At 35.3% G+C, this 24000-nt stretch overlaps 1 protein-coding gene across 14 annotated transcripts in view; it reads left to right on the top strand.

Moving 5' to 3' along the window:
• LOC105467643 (centrosomal protein 128) overlaps positions 1-24000 on the top strand; it is a 458395-nt gene that overhangs the window by 18761 nt on the left and 415634 nt on the right. For 10 of the 14 annotated variants that reach the window (XM_071099786.1, XM_071099780.1, XM_071099781.1 and 7 more), the window contains exons 3-8: positions 3033-3177; positions 6346-6507; positions 8859-8945; positions 17136-17262; positions 18293-18414; positions 22930-23021. In XM_071099786.1, coding sequence (XP_070955887.1) covers positions 6361-6507; positions 8859-8945; positions 17136-17262; positions 18293-18414; positions 22930-23021 — 575 coding nt within the window. In that variant the 5' untranslated portion in view covers positions 3033-3177; positions 6346-6360. The remainder of the gene's footprint in view (positions 1-3032; positions 3178-6345; positions 6508-8858; positions 8946-17135; positions 17263-18292; positions 18415-22929; positions 23022-24000) is intronic. The other 4 variants (XM_071099789.1, XM_071099784.1, XM_071099782.1 and 1 more) reach the window with 3 other exon arrangements.

Here is a 24000-nt window from a genome sequence, read left to right on the forward strand (position 1 = left end):
AGCTGGTAGTAATCTGCAGAAGAGTGTTTACTGTTTTTTCTCCAGTTGAAAGAAATACCTTTCTCAGCTTTAACCAGAATTTAGGTATTTCTGTTTCTTTAAATTGTTATTCAAGAGTTTGGTCATTCTTCAAATTTAGCAGTTCTTCCTTTTCTTTCATCAGTGTGTGATGCTGAAATTTCTTATGATAATGAGGGTAAATTTCTTATCTAATTGAACTTTTTTCTTTTAAATCTTTAAAGGCAATGATGAAGATTTTCCTTGAGCATACATAAATGTTTTTTTCTACTAGTCTTAATAATTCTTCTTTGGGCTTCAAATTATAATAGTGATTAAATATAACTTGTGGACCATTTTTAATTTGTTTTCCAAAGTAGAATTTGATTGCACAGGTGATGTTGCTACACATTAGGATATTTTTATATCCTCCAATTTTTACGTTCATTCTAGTATTTTAGAATGTTTCTTTAAGTGAGTCATCTTTGAATCTAGTGACTGCACTTCAGTAAAACTACAAAGAGAAAATAATATAAATTAAAATAAATTTTCTTTTAATTCATAAACTCATGATAAATGTTTCCTTTGGTCAGTGAATGCTCTTCAGTATGAAATAGTAGAGATTGGCCCTGTGATCGGCTCATTTCTTCAGCTCATCAGTTGGTGAGAACTAGTGGCATGGCCCTACCTAGGTAGATGCCAGGGGACTAGGAAATAAGGTCAAGAAGTTGCCAGGGAGGAAAAGGACACAGTTACCAAGAAAATGGAAGTTCTGAATATAGAGCTTTTATTTAATTAAATTTTCTGGGTTGACAGCCTGTTAATCTGCTGTCAGCCTATTAATCTGCTATCTCTGTAGAGATCTTTAAATTTGTTTAATTTGTTTTTGTTTCTTTTAAGCACACATTATAGTTTTCTCTCTGATTATACATTAGTGCAAATCACTGTAGAAAATTCATGAAATGTAGGTTTTTTTTTTTTTTTGAGATGGAATCTCGCTCTGTCGCCCATGCTGGAGTGCAGCAGTGCAATCTCGGCTCACTGCAACCTCTGCCTCCTGGGTTCAAGTGATTCTTCTGTCTCAGCCTTCTGAGTAGCTGGGATTACAGCTGCATGCCTCCATGCCTGGCTAATTTTTGTATTTTAGTAGAGATGGAGTTTCACTGTGTTGTCCAGGCTGGTCTTGAACTCCTGAGCTCAGGCAATCCGCCTGCCTTGGCCTCCCAAAGTGCTAAGATTACAGGCATGAGCTACTGTGCCCGGCCGGAATGTTTTTGAAAAAGCAAATCAGCTATAAACTCTGGATAGTAAATCTATTTTTGTTCCGTTTCTCCCTACTCCCCCTTTATCTCTGCCCTTCCCCACACCTCTAAATTTATATATTGGTTGTCCTAGCTTATTTTTTGTTGTTTATAAGAGAATACCTGAAACTGGTATAAAGAAAAGGGCTTTATTTCTTTCAGTTACGGAGGCTGAGAAGTCCAAAGTTGAGGGGCTGCATCTGGTGAGAACCTTCTTACTGGTGAGGACTGTCTGCAGAGGCCTGAGGCAGCATAGGGTATCACCTGGTGAGGGGGCCAAGCGTACTTATTTGGTCTCTCTTCTTAGAAAACCACCAGTGCCCACTAATCCATTACTCCATGTATAGATTAATCCATTCATAAGGGAGGAGCCTTCATGACCCAATCACCTTTTGAAGGTCTTACCTCTCAATACTGCCTCATTGGGGATTAGATTTCAATGTGAATTTTGGAGGGGACATTCAAACCATAGAACTGGTCATTTATATACACATACAGATAACATATAACATTTATTATGAAATTGGAATTCATGCCTTTATCCCGTGCTTTGTCATTAAATGTTCTTCAGAAACAAATTTTTTAATGTCTGTTCATTGTATACCTTAGTTTTACCATTCTTGTATTTTGAAATTTGAGAATTTGAATTGTTTTTATTTTGCCTCTATTACAGTAAATATTTTTGTATATAAATTTCTATATGTATTCTAAATCATTTTATTAGGAGAAATTTTTGGAAGTGTAATTACCAGGGCAAAGTTATAAGCTCTTCTTGATACTTATTACCTGCTGACATCCAGGCAAGTTATTCACATTTGCATGTTCCCATTAGGAAAGTGTAGAAGTGCTCCTTTCCCTACAACCTCGCTAACCATAGACGTTACCATTTAACAGAAAACAATTACATAGTCTAGAAAAGCATCTTATTGTTTAAATTATATTTCTTAGATTATTAGGTTAAATGTCTTTTCATGGCCCTGAATATTTGTTTCCTTATGTGACCACTCTCAATATGTTTTTATTGACATGAAATGAAATAATAGGCAAACTTTAATTGAGGAAAATATTTTCAGAGGCCTGGTCAGTTTTCATTAATGCCAGTTATATTACTATTTACCATTCTTTTATAAAATTAGTTTTTAATTATAGTGTAAAATAATACACTGTTCATGACGAAAGAAGAGTGTATAATTGACGCTTATTGCTTTGTACTTTTCTTTTTGAGTCAGTTATATTAAGGGGCTCTCAGGATTTTCTTGGCCTCCCATGTATTCTGCTGTAGGTTCTGATTATGTGGTATGAGCCTCTTGCCAACTTCAGCGGCCACTCCATTCTCATCTGCTTCTCCCTCCATCAGTCCTGTGTCTGGGGTGTAGTGGTGTTGGCTGATGATAGATTGGTGACTCTTGGTAAGGATGGACTTCTGCCACTATAGCTGCCTTCTGTGTTGTGGCATGAAGGGTTAGTTAGGTGCTCTGTTAGTTAGCTGTGGGAATCATGTTTGACCTTGTGTTGTCAGTAATAGTGGAAGAAAATGCCAGATTTTTATCAACAATGAAAATAATCTAACTTCTATTTTTTATTATAATGAGATTTTAAAATTTTACTTAGTTTAACATTTATGAAGCGTATGTAATTAAAGCCCTTAGATAGTTGCTGAATGTTTCATATGCTTAAAAAGAGCCATGCAAATTTCTCAGATATATCTCATCTTAAATCTTGATGTCTCTGCAGGAGTTCCATCAGATGCAGGAGTTTGAACATCTTTTATTGCTTACAGTAACTTAACTTTATAGCTGAAGACTTTGTGTGTGTGCTAGTGAAACTCATGCCGGAACGTGTGATTCTGTCTTAGTAAAAGTATGTAATCCTAGTGGGGGTAAGTGAGAGATCATTTTTTTTTTCTTGTATTATATGACGATTGGAGATAATTTATGTTTATGTTGTTCTTAATTTTATTTTATACCAGTCAGATTTTCTGCTTTAGAGTTAAATTCAGATGCCCCCGTATCTTTACTTGTTAATATTTATCAATTCAGTGCAGTGTGTTTTTTATAAAAAAAGACTTTGAGGTACCCATGCCTGTGGGAATAGTATAAAAACAGCCTGGAGAGTTATACATGAAATCATGCTGGTGATTATCCCTGGGAAAATGGGGCAGGAGTAGTACTGGGTGAAGGAGGGGTGGCTGGAAGGTACTAAGACTTTATTTACAGTGTTCTAAATATTTTACTAAAAACTCTCAAAGGTACATCTGTCAGAATGATAATATTTATTAGTTCTTGGTGGTAGATACATGCATATTTACTTTATTAGTCTGTACTGTTTTATATCTTAAATATTATCCCCAAATTTCAGTTATAATTATTTTTAGTTATCTTGAAACTTAAATTGTCTACATAGTAGAAGCGTCTGACGTGCCATTTATATCTGGTGAAGTTGTCTTCAGATAACTGATTATTATTAAAATTTTGATAGTCTTAGAAATATCACGTCTCAAAAACAGTTATTTTGTTTCTTGTTCTCATTAACAACTGTTATAGTAAGCACATTGGCTTTTTCAATATTAACTTTTTATTCTGCCTGATTTCTTATCTCCAGTGATTTATTAACTTCAATCTAGTTTCCACAATTATGACTTGTTAAAATGAAAATTGTTATGCTTTAAGCTATAGAATTTTGATATGAGAGAGACAGATGCCAGACATAATTATTATTTTCTCTTATATAAGGGCTAAAAGGAATAAGGAAACAAAAATCCCTTTATCTGGGACCCATGGATTGATTTGTTTCAGGGCTTTATTAAATGTATTAGTATAGATAAGTCACTTAGTTTTTTTCCTGGTGCCTAGTTAAGATTTTTATATTATTACTTGATAGTTCCCTTTTTTCTTGATATTTTTATGCTAACATTAAATGAAAGGGAGTTGAGGAGACTATAGACACATGTAGGCTCTGGCCTGCACCTGCAGTCTTTAGCACTTTTTGTTAATTGTTAAGATTGTTAACTCTTCGGATAAACGGACAGCAGAGCACAGTGGGAAGAACATAGTATTGAGGACAGAGAAAGCCAGCTGAATCTTGGTTTTGCATTCTACTTATAATTACTGTAGGGAGTTGCATGTTATTTTATATCTTTTAGCAGTAGCATATCCTCTATACATTGGGAGTTAATAGTATTCGCTTTAATAAGTTGTTATGAGAATTAAATTGGGTTGCCTTATGTAAGCATCTGCACAGTAACTGGCAGAATAGCAAGTTCTTACAAAATGTTTATCTTTTCCTGCCTTCACTAATGGGAAACGCTTGATGGGAAGTACTGTAACTTAGAGTAAAAGATGTTAGGTTACGTGGCATAGATTTATGAGATGCATACAAGTCATTTCCTAAGTTTAAAAGGTGAACATTATATGTAAGATGTCTTTTCTTCTAAAGAAAATACTTTTTTCCTTTGGACTTAAGCATTGTGAGCCAGAAAAAGCAAAGCCAAACAGTTGCTTCAGTCTTAATTTCTTGTTCATGTTTCCTTATGGTGGGAGGGACTGACATCATGGGTACTATACCTTTGTACTTACATGTAAGAGAAGACAGGCAAGAACCAGAGAAGACAAATGCGGAAGGAAGTTAAGAGCTCTGGGCTGAGGAGAAGCATGGGTGTTCCGACAGGATGTTCTCTAACCCTGTCTTAGCTAGTGTGAAGAAGCTGGATATTTCGCTGATTCTTTTTTTTTTTGATGCAGCAGTAACAGACTATATTTCATTTTAAAAAACCTAAGCTTATGGCAAGGTTTCTTCCTTGTTTATTTGTTTAGTTATATTTCATCTAATATTTTAAAAACACAATTGCTTTCATTAAATGCTTTAGGACATGTACACGTTTAGCAAATTCTCTTTATTTTCTCCTTAAATGTATGATCAGTGTACTTCCAGATGCATTCAGAATAAAGATCCTGGAAGTCTAAGATACTCTATTATTCAAGAAATGTTTCCTCAGGAGACTGAGGCAGGAGAATTGCTTGAACCCGGGAGGCAGAGGTTGCAGTGAGCCAAGATCGTGCCACTGCACTCCAGCTTGGGTGACAGAGTAAGATCCATCTGAAAAAACAAAACAAAAAAAAGAAATGTTTTTATCACACTGTATTTAATCAGCCAGCAAAATGGCCATGTAGATTTTAGAAAGATTCTAGCAATTAATGTTAAAGTAACATTAACCCACCATTAAATAGAAAATGAAATTATTGGGATACTCAATACACTTTCACTTTTTATCAGTTGAGTTTCTCTGATGCTTCTTTGTTCTGAACTTATTTAGTTTCTTCAACTTCTATTAAAAGGTTTCCTGAAACTTTTGAGGTTCCCTTGCATGAAATAATTTTTTTTAATGCATTAAATAGAAAACTGAGGTAAGGATGGAAGAAAAGCATGTTTAGAGAATTATCTACTGATGCCTATACTCAGGATGTCCGGCTTTCTATTTTGGTGGAGATGTTGAAGATGCCACCTTCTCACGTATCTGTTATTGTAGAATTTGGACCTGTATTACAGCATTTGTTTAATTCTACCGTATTTTAAATCAAGGTGCATGAGATTTGTCAGTGTACACTGAATGAGACCGTCTTGTGATAGGTCTTGCTATGTTCTTATAGTAGAATGGACATTAGGCAAATATTAAGATACCTGCCGGTCCTAACTTTAGAGACTATCTGTGTTTTTCTCATCTACCTTATGGTGTTGTTGGTAGGATTAAGTGAGGTACTAATAATTTGGAAGCATTGCATGAATCCAGGGGATTATTATCACTGGACTTGTAAACATGACCAAAATCGTATCTGAGGAATTGCTCCCTTAAAGCAGAGAAAACGAAGGAGGGAGAATTACATGGGGAAGTGACTTCTTGTGTTTTTAAGCTATGTATGTAGAAATTACAGTGTACAAAATAACTAATGGGTTGAACATAGACAAGAGATCAAAAGTAAACAGTTATATTGGTCTTTTATTTCTATGCTTTTTCCTGTTTCATTAACTTTGACCTATATTTATTTAAAAGGATTTGTGTACATCAATGGCAGAATCATCCAGCGAATCAGATCACTTTCGCTATCGTGACCGATTGAGTCCATGGGCTGCCAGATCAACTCACAGGGGAACTCGAAGTCTTCCTACAGTAGAAGTTACCGAGAAGGTCAACACTATAACAAGTACCTTACAGGTTAGTTTAACAATGGTTGCATTTAATAGTATTTAAATAGTTTGAGCTGCTTAATAGTTTCAGTCAGTGGATTAGTTTTCTTGCTGCTGTAACAAATTACTGCAAAGCTAATGTCTTAAAACAACACAAATTATTAAAGTTTTGTATGTCAGAAGTCAACACTGGTCTCATTGGGTCTCGGAGTGTTGGTCGGGATGTGTTCCTCTCTGGAGGCTCTAAGGGAAAAATCTATTGCTTTGCCTTCTCTGGTTTCTAGAGGATGCTCACGTTTCTTTTCTTTTTTTTTTTTTTTCTTTTTTTTTTTGTGAGACGGAGTCTCGCTCTGTAGCCCAGGCTGGAGTGCAGTGGCCGGATCTCAGCTCACTGCAAGCTCCGCCTCCCGGGTTCACGCCATTCTCCGGCCTCAGCCTCCCGAGTAGCTGGGACTACAGGCGCCTGCCACCTCGCCCGGCTATTTTTTGTATTTCTTAGTAGAGACGGGGTTTCACCGTGTTAGCCAGGATGGTCTCGATCTCCTGACCTCGTGATCTGCCCATCTCGGCCTCCCAAAGTGCTGGGATTACAGGCTTGAGCCACCGCGCCCGGCCTTGCTCACGTTTCTTGTCTTGTGGCTGCCTTCTCTCATCTTCAAAGCCAGCAGGGAAGGGTTGGAAGGGTCAAGCCCTTCTCACATCCTATGACTTTACTTCTCCTGCCTCCCTTTTCCTCTTTTACGGATGTTTATGATTTCATTGGGTCCACCCCATAATCCCAGGAGAACCTCTCCATCTAAAAGTCTTCAATGTAATCACATTTGCAAAATCCCTTTTGCCGTGTAAGGTATACATACACAGGTTGCAGGGATTAGGACTTGGATATCTTTGAGGGCCATTATTCTGCCTATGACAGTTGGTAAAGATATTTGAAATATGTGATAGGTGATGGAGAGTGTTTTAGGATAAAGCAGTGTTTCTAAATAAAATATTGTGGGAGTGAAACCAGTAGAAACGATGATAGTTTAGCTTCTCATGGGCATGTGCCTTTAGAGAAATTGCTCATTTTGGTGAGGTAGATTATTTGTGGATGAAAATAAAAAGATGCCATTTTGATGTAGAGACTAATTTTTGCCAGCATTTGGAGGTTTGAGTTAAGGCATTTTGCTGCTTTTTCTTAGAAAGGGCTTTAGAAAAGAGGTGGGGGAAAGGTAACATAGCTATATGGGAAAAAAGAAAACTCAGAATGTATTTCCTACTCATTAATCCCTTACCTTTGCCTTAGTCTGGCTAAGCGTGGATTTTGGCTTTTAATTGCTTTGGATTAGTATGCTTAGATAAGAAGAAGATAATTTTTGGTGGCGAAGCCATGCTTTGATTTGAAAACCAGAAGCCCTATCCTTTTTAAACTTATTTAAAGTAACATCATGGGCTGGGCTGGGCATGGTGGCTCATGCCTGTAATCCTAGCACTTTTGGAGGCTGAGGTAGGAAGATCACTTGAGCCAGGAGTTTGAGACCAGCTTTGGCAACATACTTAGACTCTGTCTAAACACAAATTAAGAAAAAAAAAAAATTAGCTGGGCATAGTGCTGTGTACCTGTAGTCCCAGCTAATCAGGAAGTTGAGGCAGTAGAATTCCTTGAGTCCAGGAAGCTGAGGCTGCAGTGAACCATGATCATGCCACTTTGCTCCAGCCTGGGTGGCAGAGCAAGACCCTTTCTGATCAATAAGTAAGTAAGTAAAGTAAAGTAAGTAAAATGTAAGTAAAGTAAGATAACAATGCAATTTTGCAGTATGAATTCTTGTACTTTCCCAACAATGAGACACATTAATAGGTATATATTTTTGAAGGAAATATCTCGATTAATCTCCCAGGTAAAATCTAGCATATTTAGATGAGAACCATTTCTATTGTGATGAAAATTAAATTTGTTATTTTTCTTCTCATCAAGTTCTGAGGTAAAAGAATAGTTGAAATAACATTGATCTTAATGATTTTCTTCTCTCGCATATAGTCTACTAGATTTGCTGTTTCGGGATTCCTTTTCTATAAAGAGAGTGTGAATTGGTTGAGGGGCACAAATTGAAAATTGTGATTCTAAGAATTAATGGTTTGTTGCCAACTTACTAGGGAACCTTGAATAATGATTTACATTATGTGCTGCAGATATTACACAAGTAAATTGCAGTCGGATTTGAGTTTCTCTCAGTGGTGTTAAGATTTACTTAATATGTATGAAGTACATTGATATTCAACTTAGCCATGATAAAATTTATACATTTTACAAACTGTTGACTTAGTTGATTGACATACTACTAAGATCGATTAGGAAAAAAAGTATTTGGAATAATTAATTCAGTCAATTTTCTTTCTCAGGATACCAGTCGGAACCTGCGACAAGTGGACCAGATGCTTGGACGATACCGAGAATACAGTAATGGACAGGCGGGTGCGATAGAACATGTGAGAAACTACATATGTTTGCATTTTCTCCTACCCAACATTTTGGGAATGAAGTGTTTTGGGGAATGGGGATGTGAGCTAAAGGAAATAACCATTGTGAAGCGCTTTAGATTTTAAACTAATTTATTGTTTTATAGTTTAAATTTAGGTTAGCTTGTCAGATGGATTGCTGACTAGCTTATATAAATTAGATTCTATTGAATTTGAAAGCTTTACATCAGAGCGAGAGAGAGGAATTCAAGACCTGAATTTAATGGAGACTTGGTAAACTTGGGCCGTGGAGAAACCCCTCATTCAGAGTTAAGAATTTCAAGAATGGTTTATTTTCAAGTAATAAGTGTTCATTGTTAAAACAAAAAATGAAATATTCCTCTCTCAAAGCCCCTTTTTAATTTTTTAAAATTTCAGTGCTTTAATGGAACAAATGGTTTTTTGGTTTCATGGATGAATTGTATAGTGATGAAGTCTGGGATTTTAGTGTACCTGTCAGCCACAGAGTGTGCATTGTACCCAATAGTTTTTCATCCTTTACCCTGCTCCCAGCCTTCTCCCTTCTGAGTCTTCAGTGTCCATTATACCACTCTGTATCCCTTTGTATACGCATAGCTTAGCTCTCATTTATAAGTGAGAAAAGTGGTATTTTGTTTTTCATTCCTTAGTTACTTCACTTAGGATAATGGCCTCCAATTCTATCCAGCCTCCCTTTGAGTCCCACTCAAAAAAGAGGTAACAATTTTGAGATCTTCATGTTTCCAAACATTTTCTATGTATTTACAAGCATATGTACGATTTGCTTCAAAAATGGAATCTTATTAAATATAATGTTATACAACGTTTTAAAATTTAATAATGCGTATCACTTTCCATGTAAGTTTGTGTAGCACTACTTGATTGTTTTGAATGGTTATACAGTATTCCATAGTATGAATGTATCTAGTTTTTCTTCTTATTATAAACATATAGCAATGACCATTATTGTACACACCCATGTATATGTCTTTGTAATCCTGTAGGATTGCTAGAAGTAGAATTGCAGGGTTAAAGGATATATGCATTTAAAAATTTGCTGGATATTTCAAAATTGCCCTTTCAAGGATGTTCCAGTTTATACTTACTTTACATGGGGATGTAAGAAAGAAATGTACTCCGGAGTTCTGGAATAAAGTTAATAATGTATTTTTAATTAATGTGTTGCTAATTCTATCTTCTACCTTTCTTTCCTTTGGAATTGCTTATTTCTATCCTGTAAACTCTTGGAAAACCAATTAAATTTATTCCTTCATGTTTCCAATGATGGGTATATATACAATGTAATGAAAACACTAAAATCACATTGTATGTGTAGCTATCATTGGAAACATGAAGGAATAATGATTGTTTTATACATACCTGTGTTGTATTGAATTGTCACGTAACTCCGAAGTTGTGATTGATGACTTGTTGTTTTTTTTTTGTTTTTTTGTTTTTTTTTTTACAAAGTAAAGGTATAGTCATCATTAATCACTTGTAATTGCAAGCTAATTGGGTGTAGGGAAACATATCTTCCCTCATAAGGGTTTCTACTATTTTTATTTAGAAAATGAGTTTGGACATCCTTGTATTTACAGCATTTTTATGATTTATGATGTACTTGACTAATGGAGCTCTATAGACTTTGTTATATTTCAGTAGCTCATGAAATGTTTCAGATTATTAATAATGGGAATTGAGTCTTTGCTTTTTAATTTATTAGTTAAAAATTGAAAACATTCTTGTTAACCATTAGCAGAGTATAGTCCTCCTTTGTAAAGTTGAGTATTAGATCCCTACTTAGGGTATCAAATTTCCTTTGAATTGGGCAGTTGGGAAGTTAAATTATGTATACCCAATTTTAGGTATGATATATTCCATAGCAGTAAATACTGTAATGTTAAGAAAGCAATTTTCAGTGAGGGACCCATTGTCATCAAGTCTCTTTGGTAGGCCTAGAGTTGAATAATGCTGAACTTTCTGAGGGAATAGTTTTTTTTTGTTTTTTTTTTTTGAGATGGAGTCTCGCTCTGTCACCAGGTTGGAATGCAGTGGCGTGATCTCAGCTCACTGCAACCTCCGCCTCCCAGGTTTAAGCGATTCTCCTGCCTCAGCCTCCTGAGTAGCTGGGACTACAGGTGCATGCCACCATGCCCAGTTAATTTTTCTAGTTTTAGTAGAGATGGGGTTTCACCATGTTGGTTGGGATGGTCTCGATCACCTGACCTCGTGATCCGCCTGCTTCAGCCTCCCAAAGTGCTGGGATTACAGGCTTGAGCCACCGCGTCCTGCCCGGGAGTGGTTTTATAAATGGGAAGTAAATAAACTCAACAGATATTTCCATTTGAGTTGTAAATACATTTTTAGGGGATGACAAACTCTTTTAAATACCTTCTCCTGATTAAAGCATTCTATTTCATCATTCTGTTTATTTTTTACTTTTATTGTCATTGCCTTTAATCATAATGATAAAAAGTGTCATTTACTGAACAACCAAATCTGCCTCAGGCACTGTTCTAATTGTTTTACATAGATTATCTTATTTCATCCACAAAATAAAACATGTAAGAAAGTTATCTGATGGGATGTGAAAGATGCAGACAGGAGTAGGGGCAGAAGTGAAAGTAGTACAGCAGAGGAAAGCAAAGGAAGCTTTTCTTTGGTCCTTCTGAATCACAATATTTCTATTTTTAAATTTTTATTTATTTACTTATTTTGAGACAGAGTCTGACTATGTTATCCAGGCTGGAGTGCAGAGGTGCAATCACAGCTCACTGTAACCTTGAACTACTGGGCTTAAGCAATCCTCCCACCTCAGCCTCCTGAGTAGCTGGGACTCCAGTTGTGTACCACCACACCTGGCTACTTTTTACTTTTTAATCTTTTAGGAGGGATGGGATCTTACCATGTTGGCCAGGCTGGTCTTGAACTCCTGGGCCCAAGTGATCCTTCTGCCTTGGCCTCCCAAAGTGCTGGGATTACAGGCGTGAGCTACCATCCCGGCCTGAATTATAATGTTTTTAATGATCACTTCTGTTTTTTGGAGTACCCATTGTTGCCCAGATGATCTCCTTTCATAGATTTTGGTTGCAATGTAGTCAATCCTTTTGAGTTTTATATGCATTCTTGTTCAGTTCATTAACCTTGAGTTACATTTTGTTTCTAATCAGAGTTTTTCCAAATAGAGACATCAAAAGGCTTTCGGTTATCTCTGTGACAATTTTAAAACTTAGTATTTTATTTTCATGGTAATGTAAAAGCATCTACAGTTATTTTTCAATTCATTTATATATCAGTTTCCAAAATAATTGATTTCCTACATCTTCTTATGGTGACCAATGACTTTTTTACCCCTTGAGTATCATTATTAACTTATAATTTATGCATATTTAAAGTGTTTTCATCCATTGCAGTTAATGTTTTTATTTATGCTCAAATTGTTTTATCTTTGGCTAGAGGAAGCCTACTACATGCTTAAATCTGAAAAAGCATGTCTTGATGATTTGGATAAACTACCTGTGTTAGTCCATTCTTGCATTGCTATAAAGAACTACCTGAGACTGGGTAATTTATAAAGAAAAAAGGTTTCATTGGCTCACGGTTCCACAGGCTGTACAGGAAGCAGCTTCTAGGGAGGACTCAGGAAACGTACAATCATGGCAGAAGGCAAAGGGGAAGCACACATGTCACATGGCCAGAGTAGGAGCATGGGAAGGAGCGGAGAGGTGCTACACATTTTTAAACAACCAGATCTCATAACTCACTCACTGTACAGTACCAAGTGGGGATGGTGCTAGACCATTCAGAAGAACTCTGCTCCCATGATCCAATCACTTCTCACCAGGCTCCACCTCCAACACTGGGGATTATAATTGAACATGAGATTTAGGTGAGGACACAGATCCAAACCATAGCCATTCGGTTCCAGTGCCCAAATTTTATTTGCATTTGTACTGGTACACAGTAGTTTCCATTGTTTCAGGTTAATATCAAAAGAACAGAGGGTGAAAGAATAGACCTAATCTTTAAATAATGCATTTATATCAAGTGAGGTATTGATATACATTATATTATGTTCTGTGATGTCCATTTTACAGTATTTCAGACAGGGGAAAGTGGGGGAAAATAGGATCATCATTTGGTATCCGGTGAGGTAGTCCTACTAGACTCGAAAGAATTTACAACATTGTAGTTAGTACCACAGTCTTGGGTGAGATTGATTAATTTTAGGAAAATAATATCATCCGTCATAGAAAATTAATGTTAGATTGAGTTTTATTAATATTATTTTGTTTTTATTTAATTTTGTTTGGTTCGGCTTTACACCTAGTAAGGTGTTATAATCCGAAAGAGTTTAAAACAATTTTTATGACTTCATACTTTATCTCTTTATTTCTTGGTTTTTGTGTTTTAGGAGTTACCAAATCGGCTCCATACATCATTAAATTTTGTGCAGTGTCTGTTGTGTTGTGTTGTGACTACTTCAAGTGTAGATTTTAATTCTATTACATTTTTAGTTTTATGTTTTAGATGCAAGAATTGTTTTTGCCATAATGCTTGGAAGAGTAATTTAAAATAGCCTTTATTTCATTCATCTCCCTTTACATTACATAATTTTATTTTTTGGACCTTATAAATCATCCTGTTCATCTTCAATGGCTTTGGATATATCTTTTTAGAGTTTTAAAATGGGGTTGACAAATCATTTTTGTAATTTTTGTATTTTTGAAATAGTTTTTGAACATCTTTTATTCTTCTTAGATTTTGGGGAAGTGTTTCATTTCTCTTGTTCTTTAATGTTCTTCTGTATGTCTCATGGTAGCTTTTTTTCTTTTGGTGGCAGGGAGTGTGTGTGTGTGTGTGTGAAAATTCATTTTATTTCTCAGCTTTTAGTTACAGCTTAGGATTTGTTAGCAAATAAGCCTACATAAAAAGGATGCTGGCAAGATCTGCTTTTGGCATTGGTAGATAAGATTATTTTCGATCAACTCTTCTACTGAGAACAACTAGAAACATGAAAAAAAAGTAAAAAAATAATATTATGAATCCATCAAAAAACTACTAAGGCAGTAAGGAATTTTGTAGTCAGGATCTGGCAAAAAACGTAAGTCCAGAAGGGTAAGTCTTATATTTGGGACTTTTTTCCTCCTTCAAGGTGATAGCTGATTCCTAAAGAGGCGGATTAAAAGCAGAGAGGCTAGGATCAGAGTTATCAATCAACTTAAGAGGCTTGGAAGAGCAAAACTGGAGTTCAGGAGCCCTTTAGCTTTAATGGAGACCCCAAAGGGTGACAGTATAGGCAAAGTGGTGAATTGGAAATGAGAAGTGATAAACTGAAAATAGAACAGCCTTCATAGTAACAGAAGCCTGTCCTTGAACCACTCAATTCCTAAGTGGATTAAGGTGATTTGACATTGCTAGTGACCCTAACCTGACTTTCTATTAGAAACAGAACCAGATTTTTCTGAATAAAGATGTCATCCTCTTGAACTTTAAATTATCTCTAAAGCTTTTCATGTAAAATGTCTATCACATGATAAAGAATACACAGACATAAGAGAATATAAAAGGTATCTGAAAACCAAGGGAAGAAGCAGACAATAGAAAAATATATGGGACTATAAGGTAATCATGAATAACATGTTTAAAAAATTAAAAGAATTAAGAGATTTGGAAAATAATTGAAAACTAAAAGGAACCAAATGAAAATTTCAGAAACTGAAAAATAACATAAGTAAATAACCAACTGACCTTTAATGAATGAAGTGAACAATAGCTTGTGTATAGTTGAAAGAGAATTCATGAATTGAAAGACAAACCAGCATAAGATATCCAAAAAGACTGGAAGAATGAAAGATTGAAAAAATACAGAAAAGAGAAAAGAAGACATACAGCATTTGGTAAAAAGGTATAACTTAAACGCAGTTGCATTTCCAAAAGGAGAGGGGAGAGAGAATGAGGCAAAAACAATGTTTGAAAAGATGATGCCTGAGAATTTACAACATATGAAATTTATTAAGCTATGGATTTTCTGATCTCTGTGGATCAAAAATGGAATAAATACAAATAAAACTGTACATAGTGATACGTAATAAAACCACTGACAAAGGTAAAGAGAAAATCTGAAAAATAGCCAGAGCTAAAAAGGCAGATTACCTTCAAAAAGAAGCAGTAGTAAGAAATGATAGCTGACTCTGCTTTCAAAAGGATACTGAAATTGAGTTTAGCTTGAAAGATGGAAATAATAAACACAGCAAAAGTTAAGAGAGCTGATTTTATATTTTTGTTCTGACACTAATTTGTATGATCTAAAGTCACTTTATACTTCTAGTCTGTTTCTCATGTTACAGTTTGAATTTGAGCTTTTAAGCTTTAACATTGTTTAGTTTTATTCTGATAATTTTGTCATAGATTACTGATATACTACTTTGTGGTCACTGCATAAGATCTCTGGTCCACTTATGTGTTATTTTACGTATGTGTAAATTACTCTGAAGGTAAACCTTGATTTTCCTGGGCATCATAGTATGTTTTGTGGATTGATGCTGAGTTGTTTTTTTATTTTTATTTTTTTATTTTTTGAGACAGAGTCTCACTCTGTCACCCATGCTGCAGTGCAGTGGCGCAATCTCAGCTCACTGCAACCTCCGCCTCCCAGGTTCAAGCAGTTCTCTTGCCTCATCCTCCCGAGTGGTTGGGATTACAGGCGCCCGCCACCATGCCCGGCTAATATTTTGTATTTGAGGAGACACGAGGTTTCACCATGTTTGCCAGACTGGTCTTGAACTCCTGACCTAGTGATCTAGCCATCTCGGCCTCCTAAAGTGCTAGGATTACAGGCGTGAGCCAACGCGCCCAGCCAATGCTGAGTCTTATAGCTGGCTGGTGAATACTCAAGGCAGGATGGTATCGTACATATCCCAGTTTAGGGAAGGAGGAATCAGAGGGATGTGGAAATCCTCTTTTTTTTTTTTTCTTACAGAAATGAGAGGGACAAAAGAAGTAGATTCCTGAAATTCTAACTCTACTTCTTTTAATACAAATTGTTTCAATTTTAGTTCTCCAGAACAGCCAAATCCAAACAGCCAGACTGAAAAAGGATTTGCTTTGTTTGTGACTCATATTCTGTTTCATCTGTGCTTCTCCTTCAGTTGAGGCTCCTTTCTTTCCGCTCGTTTCCCCAAGTAAAGCAACTTGTTCTCCCCATAAATGGTGTTCTACCTTTTAACACTGGCTATACTTAGGAAACACTGTCTTCTCAGTGAATCGTTTGGTTTATATAGAATGTCAAATTCTGTTTAAATAGTTATAGTTGACTTGTTCCATGGATCCATGCATTATGTTTAAAATTACTTTCTGTTCATCCTTGAATAAGATATCTAGACCCGAAGTTTCCCAGCAATTCAGGATGTATAGATTTTCTTCCGCTTTACTCTTTTTTTCCCTTGGGTCTTAGTCGAATCCTATTCTCAGGTCTGTAATTGTTTACAGCTCTGAACATTATTCTCAGTATTTAGCATGTTTTTATTTAATGTAGCTCTTTAAGTCTAAAGATATGTTTTTGTACGTCCCCTGTTGGCCGACTCCTTAATAAACTGAATAAAGCATTTGGACAGGTGTAGTTTTTAGTGTGTACTGGCGGTCTGATATCTGACCCAATCATTTTCTGGGATTTGAAGCCTTTGAATGACTGAAAGAGGTATTCTGATAATAGAGTTGGACAGTGTACATTGTTTCAGTAGCAGCTGTCACTGTGACAGCTGTTTAGTTTCCTATTTGTTGTAGACCTGGAGTTTCTGAAGGAATGTTTAGAAGGGAGGAAAGTTTTCTGTCTTCTTTCAGTTGTGTTGACCTTGTTATGTTTCTTCACATGAGTGGTGCACCAATTAGACATTTCAATTTGGTTTTGTAAGCCCTTGCACAATAGACATCTTTTCCACATCTGGCAATAAAAAATGGAATAGGTAGTGACAGATGCCTTTTAAAACCAGATTTTAGTATTGGTTCTTAAAATATTTGTATTTACTATTTTTATATTTTAAACATAGTTTAACATTTTCTCATATATTTTTTGGGGAGAACCCAGATATTTCAGAAATAGCTTTGAAAATCTTTGGTCTATTTGTATTTGGAAGGTGTTTAGGAAGAATAATGCTTCATTCATTATATTCTTTAACTTAGTTAAAAGAAAGCTTGGAACAATCAATCGACCAACTCCGGAGTCAACGTTTATTGAGAAACTCAGGAGGGAGAAGTATTTCTGTTACAAGTTTGAGTGCAAGTGACCTTGATGGTGGCACTGGGCCAGGTAAACACTTCAAATGTTCTGGAAAACATTTTTTTGTTTTAAAAATATTTTTGAAGTAGATATTGAATACATTTAATTTTTGGAGAAATATGACCCATGCATAACTTCACGCAGATTGGATGATAGAACATTTAGTTGTCCAGGATTTTATAGTACATAATTTGAAATATATTAAAGGATTTTTGTTGTTATATTGATTTTTTCCTCAGACTCTGTAGACCACATTAGAGCTTTACCTGACAAAAACCTGGATTTAATTGTCTGCTGCCAAAGAATCAAAACAAATACATAAATAAGATTCACTATGTGATACACTTTTTAGGTTAAGTATCTTGTCCTAGCATAATACATTTCACATGTCTTATGAAATATCCTGTGATACTTGTTAAGACCAGATGAATTTTAGTCTTGGCATGCAGGTGGATATGAATGGCTAGCTTAAAGGTTATGACCGTTTGTCCTAATTAATCTTACTTACACTTTTGTATAGCACTGAGATTCATGTTTGAATCGAAAAGCCTGCAGTAAGGGGAGACGATTTAGATAATTGAACAGTGGTACCTTACATTGTTAATATTACTGTTGATTGTGATCAAAATGATTAAAAATTGGGTACTTTTTCTGTAGTTAGTTTTTATTTTTATATGCTGTTCAGATTGTAGATTACGTAGTTTTAAAAATTGTGTTTTTTAGTATTAAGTTATATTAAAGGGTCATACAAGTTTTTTATTTAGCAATTTATTATTTTTATATGAGCAAATATGTTGCTTCTTTGGAAAGTATAGCAAATTGAAACTTTGGAGTGTTCTATTTCCAGGTTATTTCTGTTTTTCATTTTATCTGCTTTAAGAGCACAATTAATGCTAATTTGGTGGAACTTTATAGCCATAGCAAGATAGTTGGGAAATAGTCTGGGTTAGGGACATATGTATATGTGTATCCATGTCTGCCTTGTTTGTACTGAGTAAAAGTTTAGATTGTCTTTTCTATGCAGTGTTTTAATACCTTCCCTTTTCTTTCACTTGTGAAGAGAGCCATCGTTTTCCACCTACCTCACCTCTCAAGGACTATGGGGATCCACTGGGTATTAAACGAAATACCAGATCAAGAACTGGTGTCCGCTTTGTTCAAGAGACTGATGATATGACTCAGGTACTTTGTACAATTCTGTAATTTGTGTGCAGGATTTCCTTATGTTTCTATTGTATATAGATGACTAACACTTGAACTTAAGTTTATATTTTAACCAATTTGATCATTAGTAACTTTATACTGATCCCTTTGATTTTGAACCAAGTAAATGACTTTATTTTACTTTTTATTATTTTTTTCTTATTGAAAAATCATAGTTGTGTACATTTATGGGGTATAATAAGATATTTTAATATATGTATACAATGTGGCATGATTAAATCAAGTTAACATCTGTCACTTTGCTTATCTATCATTTTTTATGGTGAGACGTTTGAAATTTATTCTGTCAGTTATTTTGAAATGTATAGTACATTATTATTGACACTGGTCACCCTGATGTGCAATAAATCTCAAAACCTATCCCTCCTGTCTGTCTGAAACTTTGGACTGTTTGATCAACTCCCCTTTCTCTCCCTCTTCACCCCCCCTCCCCACCACCTTCTGGTAACCATTATTCTCCTCTATCTTTCTATGAGTTCAACTTTATTAGAGTTCATACACAAGTGGGATCATATAGTATTTGTCTTTCTGTGCCTGGCCTTTTTTACTTAACATAATATCTTCAGATTCATCCGTGTTTTTGCAAATGACAGGATTTCTCCCTTTTTAAAGGCTGAATAGTATTGCGTTGTGTATATATACTACTTTTTCTGTATCCATTCATTCACTGATGGCTGCTTAGGTTGTCTGCAGATGTTGGCTATTGTGAATAATGCTGCAATGAACATGAGAGTGCAGATATCCCTTTGACACATTGATTTTAGTAGCTTTGGGGATATATCCAGAAATGGGATTAATGGGTCATATGGTAGTCTTAGTTTTAGTTTTTGAAGACCCTCCATACAGTTTTCCATCATGGCTGTACTAATCTACATTCCCACCAACAGGGTGTACAAGAGGTCGCTTTCCTCCACATCCTGTCCAACACTTATCTTCCATCTTTTTGATAAAAGCCATTTTAACAGGTGTGAGGTGATATCTCATTGTGGTTTCAATTGGAATTTTCCTAAAGTTTACTGATGCTGAATATTTTTAAAAATGTACCTATTGACCATTGTTATGTCTTCTTTTGAGAAATGTCTGTTCAGGTCCTTTGCCCATTAAAATTTTTTTTTTTTTGGCTATTGAGTTGTTTGAGTTCTTTGTATATTTTGGATATTAATGCCTTGTCAGACATATGGTTTGCAGATATTTCTCCCATCCTGTGGATTGTCTTGTCACTTTATTAATTGTTTCCTTTGCTATGCAGAAACTTTATAGTTTGATGTGATCCCGTTTGCCTATTTTTGCTTTTGCTGCCTGTGCTTTTGGGGTCATCATATTCAAGAAATCATTGTCTAAATTAAAGTCATGGAGCTTTTCTCCTACGTTTTCTTCTAGTGGTTTTATAGTTTCAGGTCTTGTATTTAAGTGTTTCATCCATTTTGAGTTGATTTTTTTGTGTGTTATAAGTTAAGGGCCTAATTTCATTATTCTGCATGTATGTGCAGTTTTGCCAACACAATTTATTGAAGAGACTATGCTTTCCCATTGTGTGTTTTTAGCACCTTCATAAAAAATCAGCTAACCACAAATGTGTGGGTTTATTTCTGGGATTTCGCCTCTGTTCATAGGTTGATGCATCTGTTTTTTTGCCAGTACCATGCTGTTTTGATTACAAGCGCTTTATAATGTTTTGAAATTAGGGAGTATACTGCCTCCAGCTTTGTTCTTTTTTGCTTAGGATTGTTTTGGCTACATGGGGTCTTTTGTCATTCTATGTGAATATAAGATTGTTAATATAGGATTTTTCAAGTAAACTAGTTTATTTTCAATGTACAAATCATCTTCCCTTTGTTTTGAGTTTTGTTATGGAGGATTATATCTTGCAGAACATTTAAAAATGAGCTTAATTGGACACGTTTTGTTTCCTCTCTTGTTCAGCACATTTTTCCGTAATCCCTGCTAAGTCAGCTACTTTCTCTTTTACTAAGTTTGGTTTAGTATGACCAAGTTAATCTTTGTGTGGTTGATCTACTGATTTTCCTACCGTTAGTGTTTTTCTGATTGTTGAATCATTGATAGAGCCATTTGCTATTAAGTAAGAAATTCCATACTTTATGTATTCACTAAAGATTTCTGAAGTACTAGTTTTGTGGAAATCTTTTTCTGCTTCTTTAAAGTTCTCTGCAGAGCTGTAATTTTTCCTTTTGTTGTCTTAAGTAGCTAAATTAAATTGAAAAGGGCTGGGGGAGTTCTGCACTTTGACCTTTCTGTTTTGGTAGTTTTAGGATTAGGTACTCAAAGTGTATCTTAAGATATTCCTCTGTAGCTTTCACTTGTTACTGCATAAAGAGACAAAAAATCAAATGTATTAGAAGACACGCTGTGGAAACTTTTCCTTGGCAATGTTATTTTTTTGATAGTTGCACCTTGCAAGCATGGACTATATGATGAAGCCCAGAACAGAGAACAATATCTTAACATTATTCATTTACTGTTTCCTTCTGTTTATTTAATGTCTCTGTTATTGGGATAATGCTTACACTTGGAAACAGTGATGAGCAGAAACCTTGTCTTTTAATACATTTATAATCTAGAGGAGGAGCTAGATATTAAATAAATACATAAATACAACCTTATTTATGAACTGAGATGCATGCTATAGTGAAAAGATGCATAGGGCTACAGAATTGTATGGTAGAGGACATGCCCCGGCAAGGAGGGCTTCCTGAAGAAAGGCTGACTGAGCTGAGATCTGAAAGGTGAGTAAGAGTTATTCCAGGTAGAACAAATAGCTTGGCAGGAGAGAAGATAGCCCCTATGAGCAATTTAAAGAAGGCCCACGAGGCTAAACAAGTATGAAGTGATGAGATTCTGTAGAGCTGTGTAACAGGGCTGACAAAATTATTTTGAAAAGATCACTCTGGCTGTAGTGTGGAAAATGGAGTCAATGTGGGTGAACCAATTAGAAGGATTTTACTGTGCTCTGGATGTGAATTGATGGTCACTTGGGTTAGGATAGATGGAGTTGGAGAGAAGGAGGTAGAATTAAAGGTGTTTTAGTGTATAAAATGGAAAGGTCTTGAAAATTAGATAGCCATGTGGGGAATGTAGCAGTGAGTGAAAAGGAAGTGTCAAGGATGCATCCCCAGATGCTGGTTTGCTAAATTGGAAAATCATGATTGCAAAACTTAAGTTTTTCATTTGCTATACTACTTCACTCCTTTCTTTTTATGGTTCTTCCTCATTAAGTTCATTCTCAAAATTACCCTTAGCTCCACTTGACTGTGTACTTTCTTAATGCCCCCGTAAAGAATTTGTGGTTTGTTTACATATCTGGCTCTCATATCAGATTGTGAACCACTTCTCAGTAGCTGGCACTGATAAATTGCTTAATGTGCATTTGTTGAAATGAATCAATTTGTTGTTTCTTCAAGTCTGTTTAACGTAGTTTTATTATAAATCATTCAATTTATATTCAGCATATATATTTACAGTTAAAGTTACAATAATGAGAATGAATACCATGTAATCCCCACCCAGGCCACTAAGTAAAGCATTATCATACCCCCAAGCCTCTTTTATACTCCATCTTTTCCCAAGGGGTATCCACTATCCTGACTTCATACATGTCATGACACTGTTTCTGCTTTAAAAAACAATTTTTTTTTACTTTTTAAATTTTTACTACCTACATCTTATTTAGTGTTGCTTGCCTTTAAACTTTATGTAAATGGGATACTACTATAATCTTTTGTAACTTCTTATTTTACTTGATGTTATGTTTTTGACATTCAACTTTACTAACGCGTAGGTATCTTTGATTGTTTCATTTTCATTGCTATATTATACTCCAGTGGAGGAATATACTACAATTTATTTATCTTGGTGTACATTTGGTTTCTCATGTTCTCATTATGAATAATGCTGCACCATACTTTCTTGTACATGTTTCCAAGTGTACATGAGCAAGAGTTTCTCTACAGCAGGAGTTGGCAAAGTAAGGCATTGTAGGCTGATAGAATAAAATTTTATTGTAATTCAGCCACGCTTATTTGTTTATAGTTACTTTTGCGCTACAGTGGCAATATTAACTGTGACAGAGACCGTACAGCTTGTAATCCTGGCATAGTCGCTGTTGGGCCCTTTACAGAAAAAGTAGGCAGACCGGTTTTCTCCTTCTTTCTCTCTCTCTCTCTTTTCTTCTTCTTTTACCCTGATTAAGGAAGAAACAGACCCCTTCTAGAGGGGTAGAATTCTGAAGGAGTAGAATTGTACTCTAGAAAATGTGATGGTAAATGTTATATAAAACTTTTAAAAATTTGTTTTTCTTGGAAATTTTTTCTTTCAAAATAGGTGTTTTCTTTCATAATAATATTACAGAATCTGGTTATTATTGCAAAGAACAAGATCTTATTCTTACCTTTGGCGAATCTTCATGGAAGAATTCAACAGAATTCTAAATGGATAACTGTGTTTTGCCTTTGCTAGCTTCATGCTTTTCATCAGTCTCTTCGAGACCTCAGCAGTGAACAAATTCGCCTTGGAGATGATTTCAACAGGGAGCTTTCCAGAAGGAGCCGGTAAAAGCAGCCTATGGTTTTTATGAGAGGGATAAATTATGAGGAGAATAAATTAGCTTCTGTAATTGACATATTTATCTAGATTTTTAAAAAGTGTTGTTTTTATACAGTATCTGAAAATTTATTAACAGAACAGTTTACAGCCCTTTGAATTTAGAATATATCATGACTCAATGTTAGACAAATTAATTTCCTATTTCTAAAAACACTTTAACTTAATACAATGGAATGCTGACATTATGGAGGGATACATTGTGAGACTTTTGCAAAGAGGTACATTTGCAAATACCATTGGAGAGAGAGACACAAAGACTGACTCGCTAGCTGACTGACTTTTGGCATTGCACACACAAAAAAGAAGTGTAACATGAAGTTTGTCAATGAACATAAACCATTGCAGAATGCAATACTTTAGCTTTTAGTTGAATTCTTTGAGGGTCAGTGGTTAACATCTGCCCCATCTTCGCAATTTTGTCAATCTGGATAGTCCCCAAGAGCTGTTATTTAATTTAAACTTCTTTACTCTCTGTCCATTTTTGTCATCACCAGTGGCAGGTGGCTTTCTTTTGGAGGCCATGTTTTGCTGAAAAACAAAGATTTTTATGCCTTCCTAAGAATTGCAATCCATATACAGCAATGATTAGGGAACAATAAAGCTGAATTGAAATTTGTTTACGATATTTGCTTGATGACTCCAGCTATCTAAATCATACCACGCACTAGTTCTGTGTCGCTGCAACAAACATAGTCAAAACTATAAATGTTAAATCTATGAATATCAAGTATAGGCTGTAATGAGAATGAAAGATTCTACCATTATTACTAGTGCTATTAGCTAATATTATTGAGCCCTTATTTCATGATTTAACTTTAATTCTAGTAACTACCCTTTGAGGTAATCATTAATTTTTCCTCTAGTTTATGGATGAGGAAATGGGCAGAGAGAGATGAAATAACTCAGCTCTCTGGAAATCCAACA

The sequence above is a fragment of the Macaca nemestrina genome, chromosome 7 (genome assembly GCF_043159975.1).
Source record: "Macaca nemestrina isolate mMacNem1 chromosome 7, mMacNem.hap1, whole genome shotgun sequence".
Classification (NCBI taxonomy): Eukaryota; Metazoa; Chordata; class Mammalia; order Primates; family Cercopithecidae; genus Macaca; species Macaca nemestrina.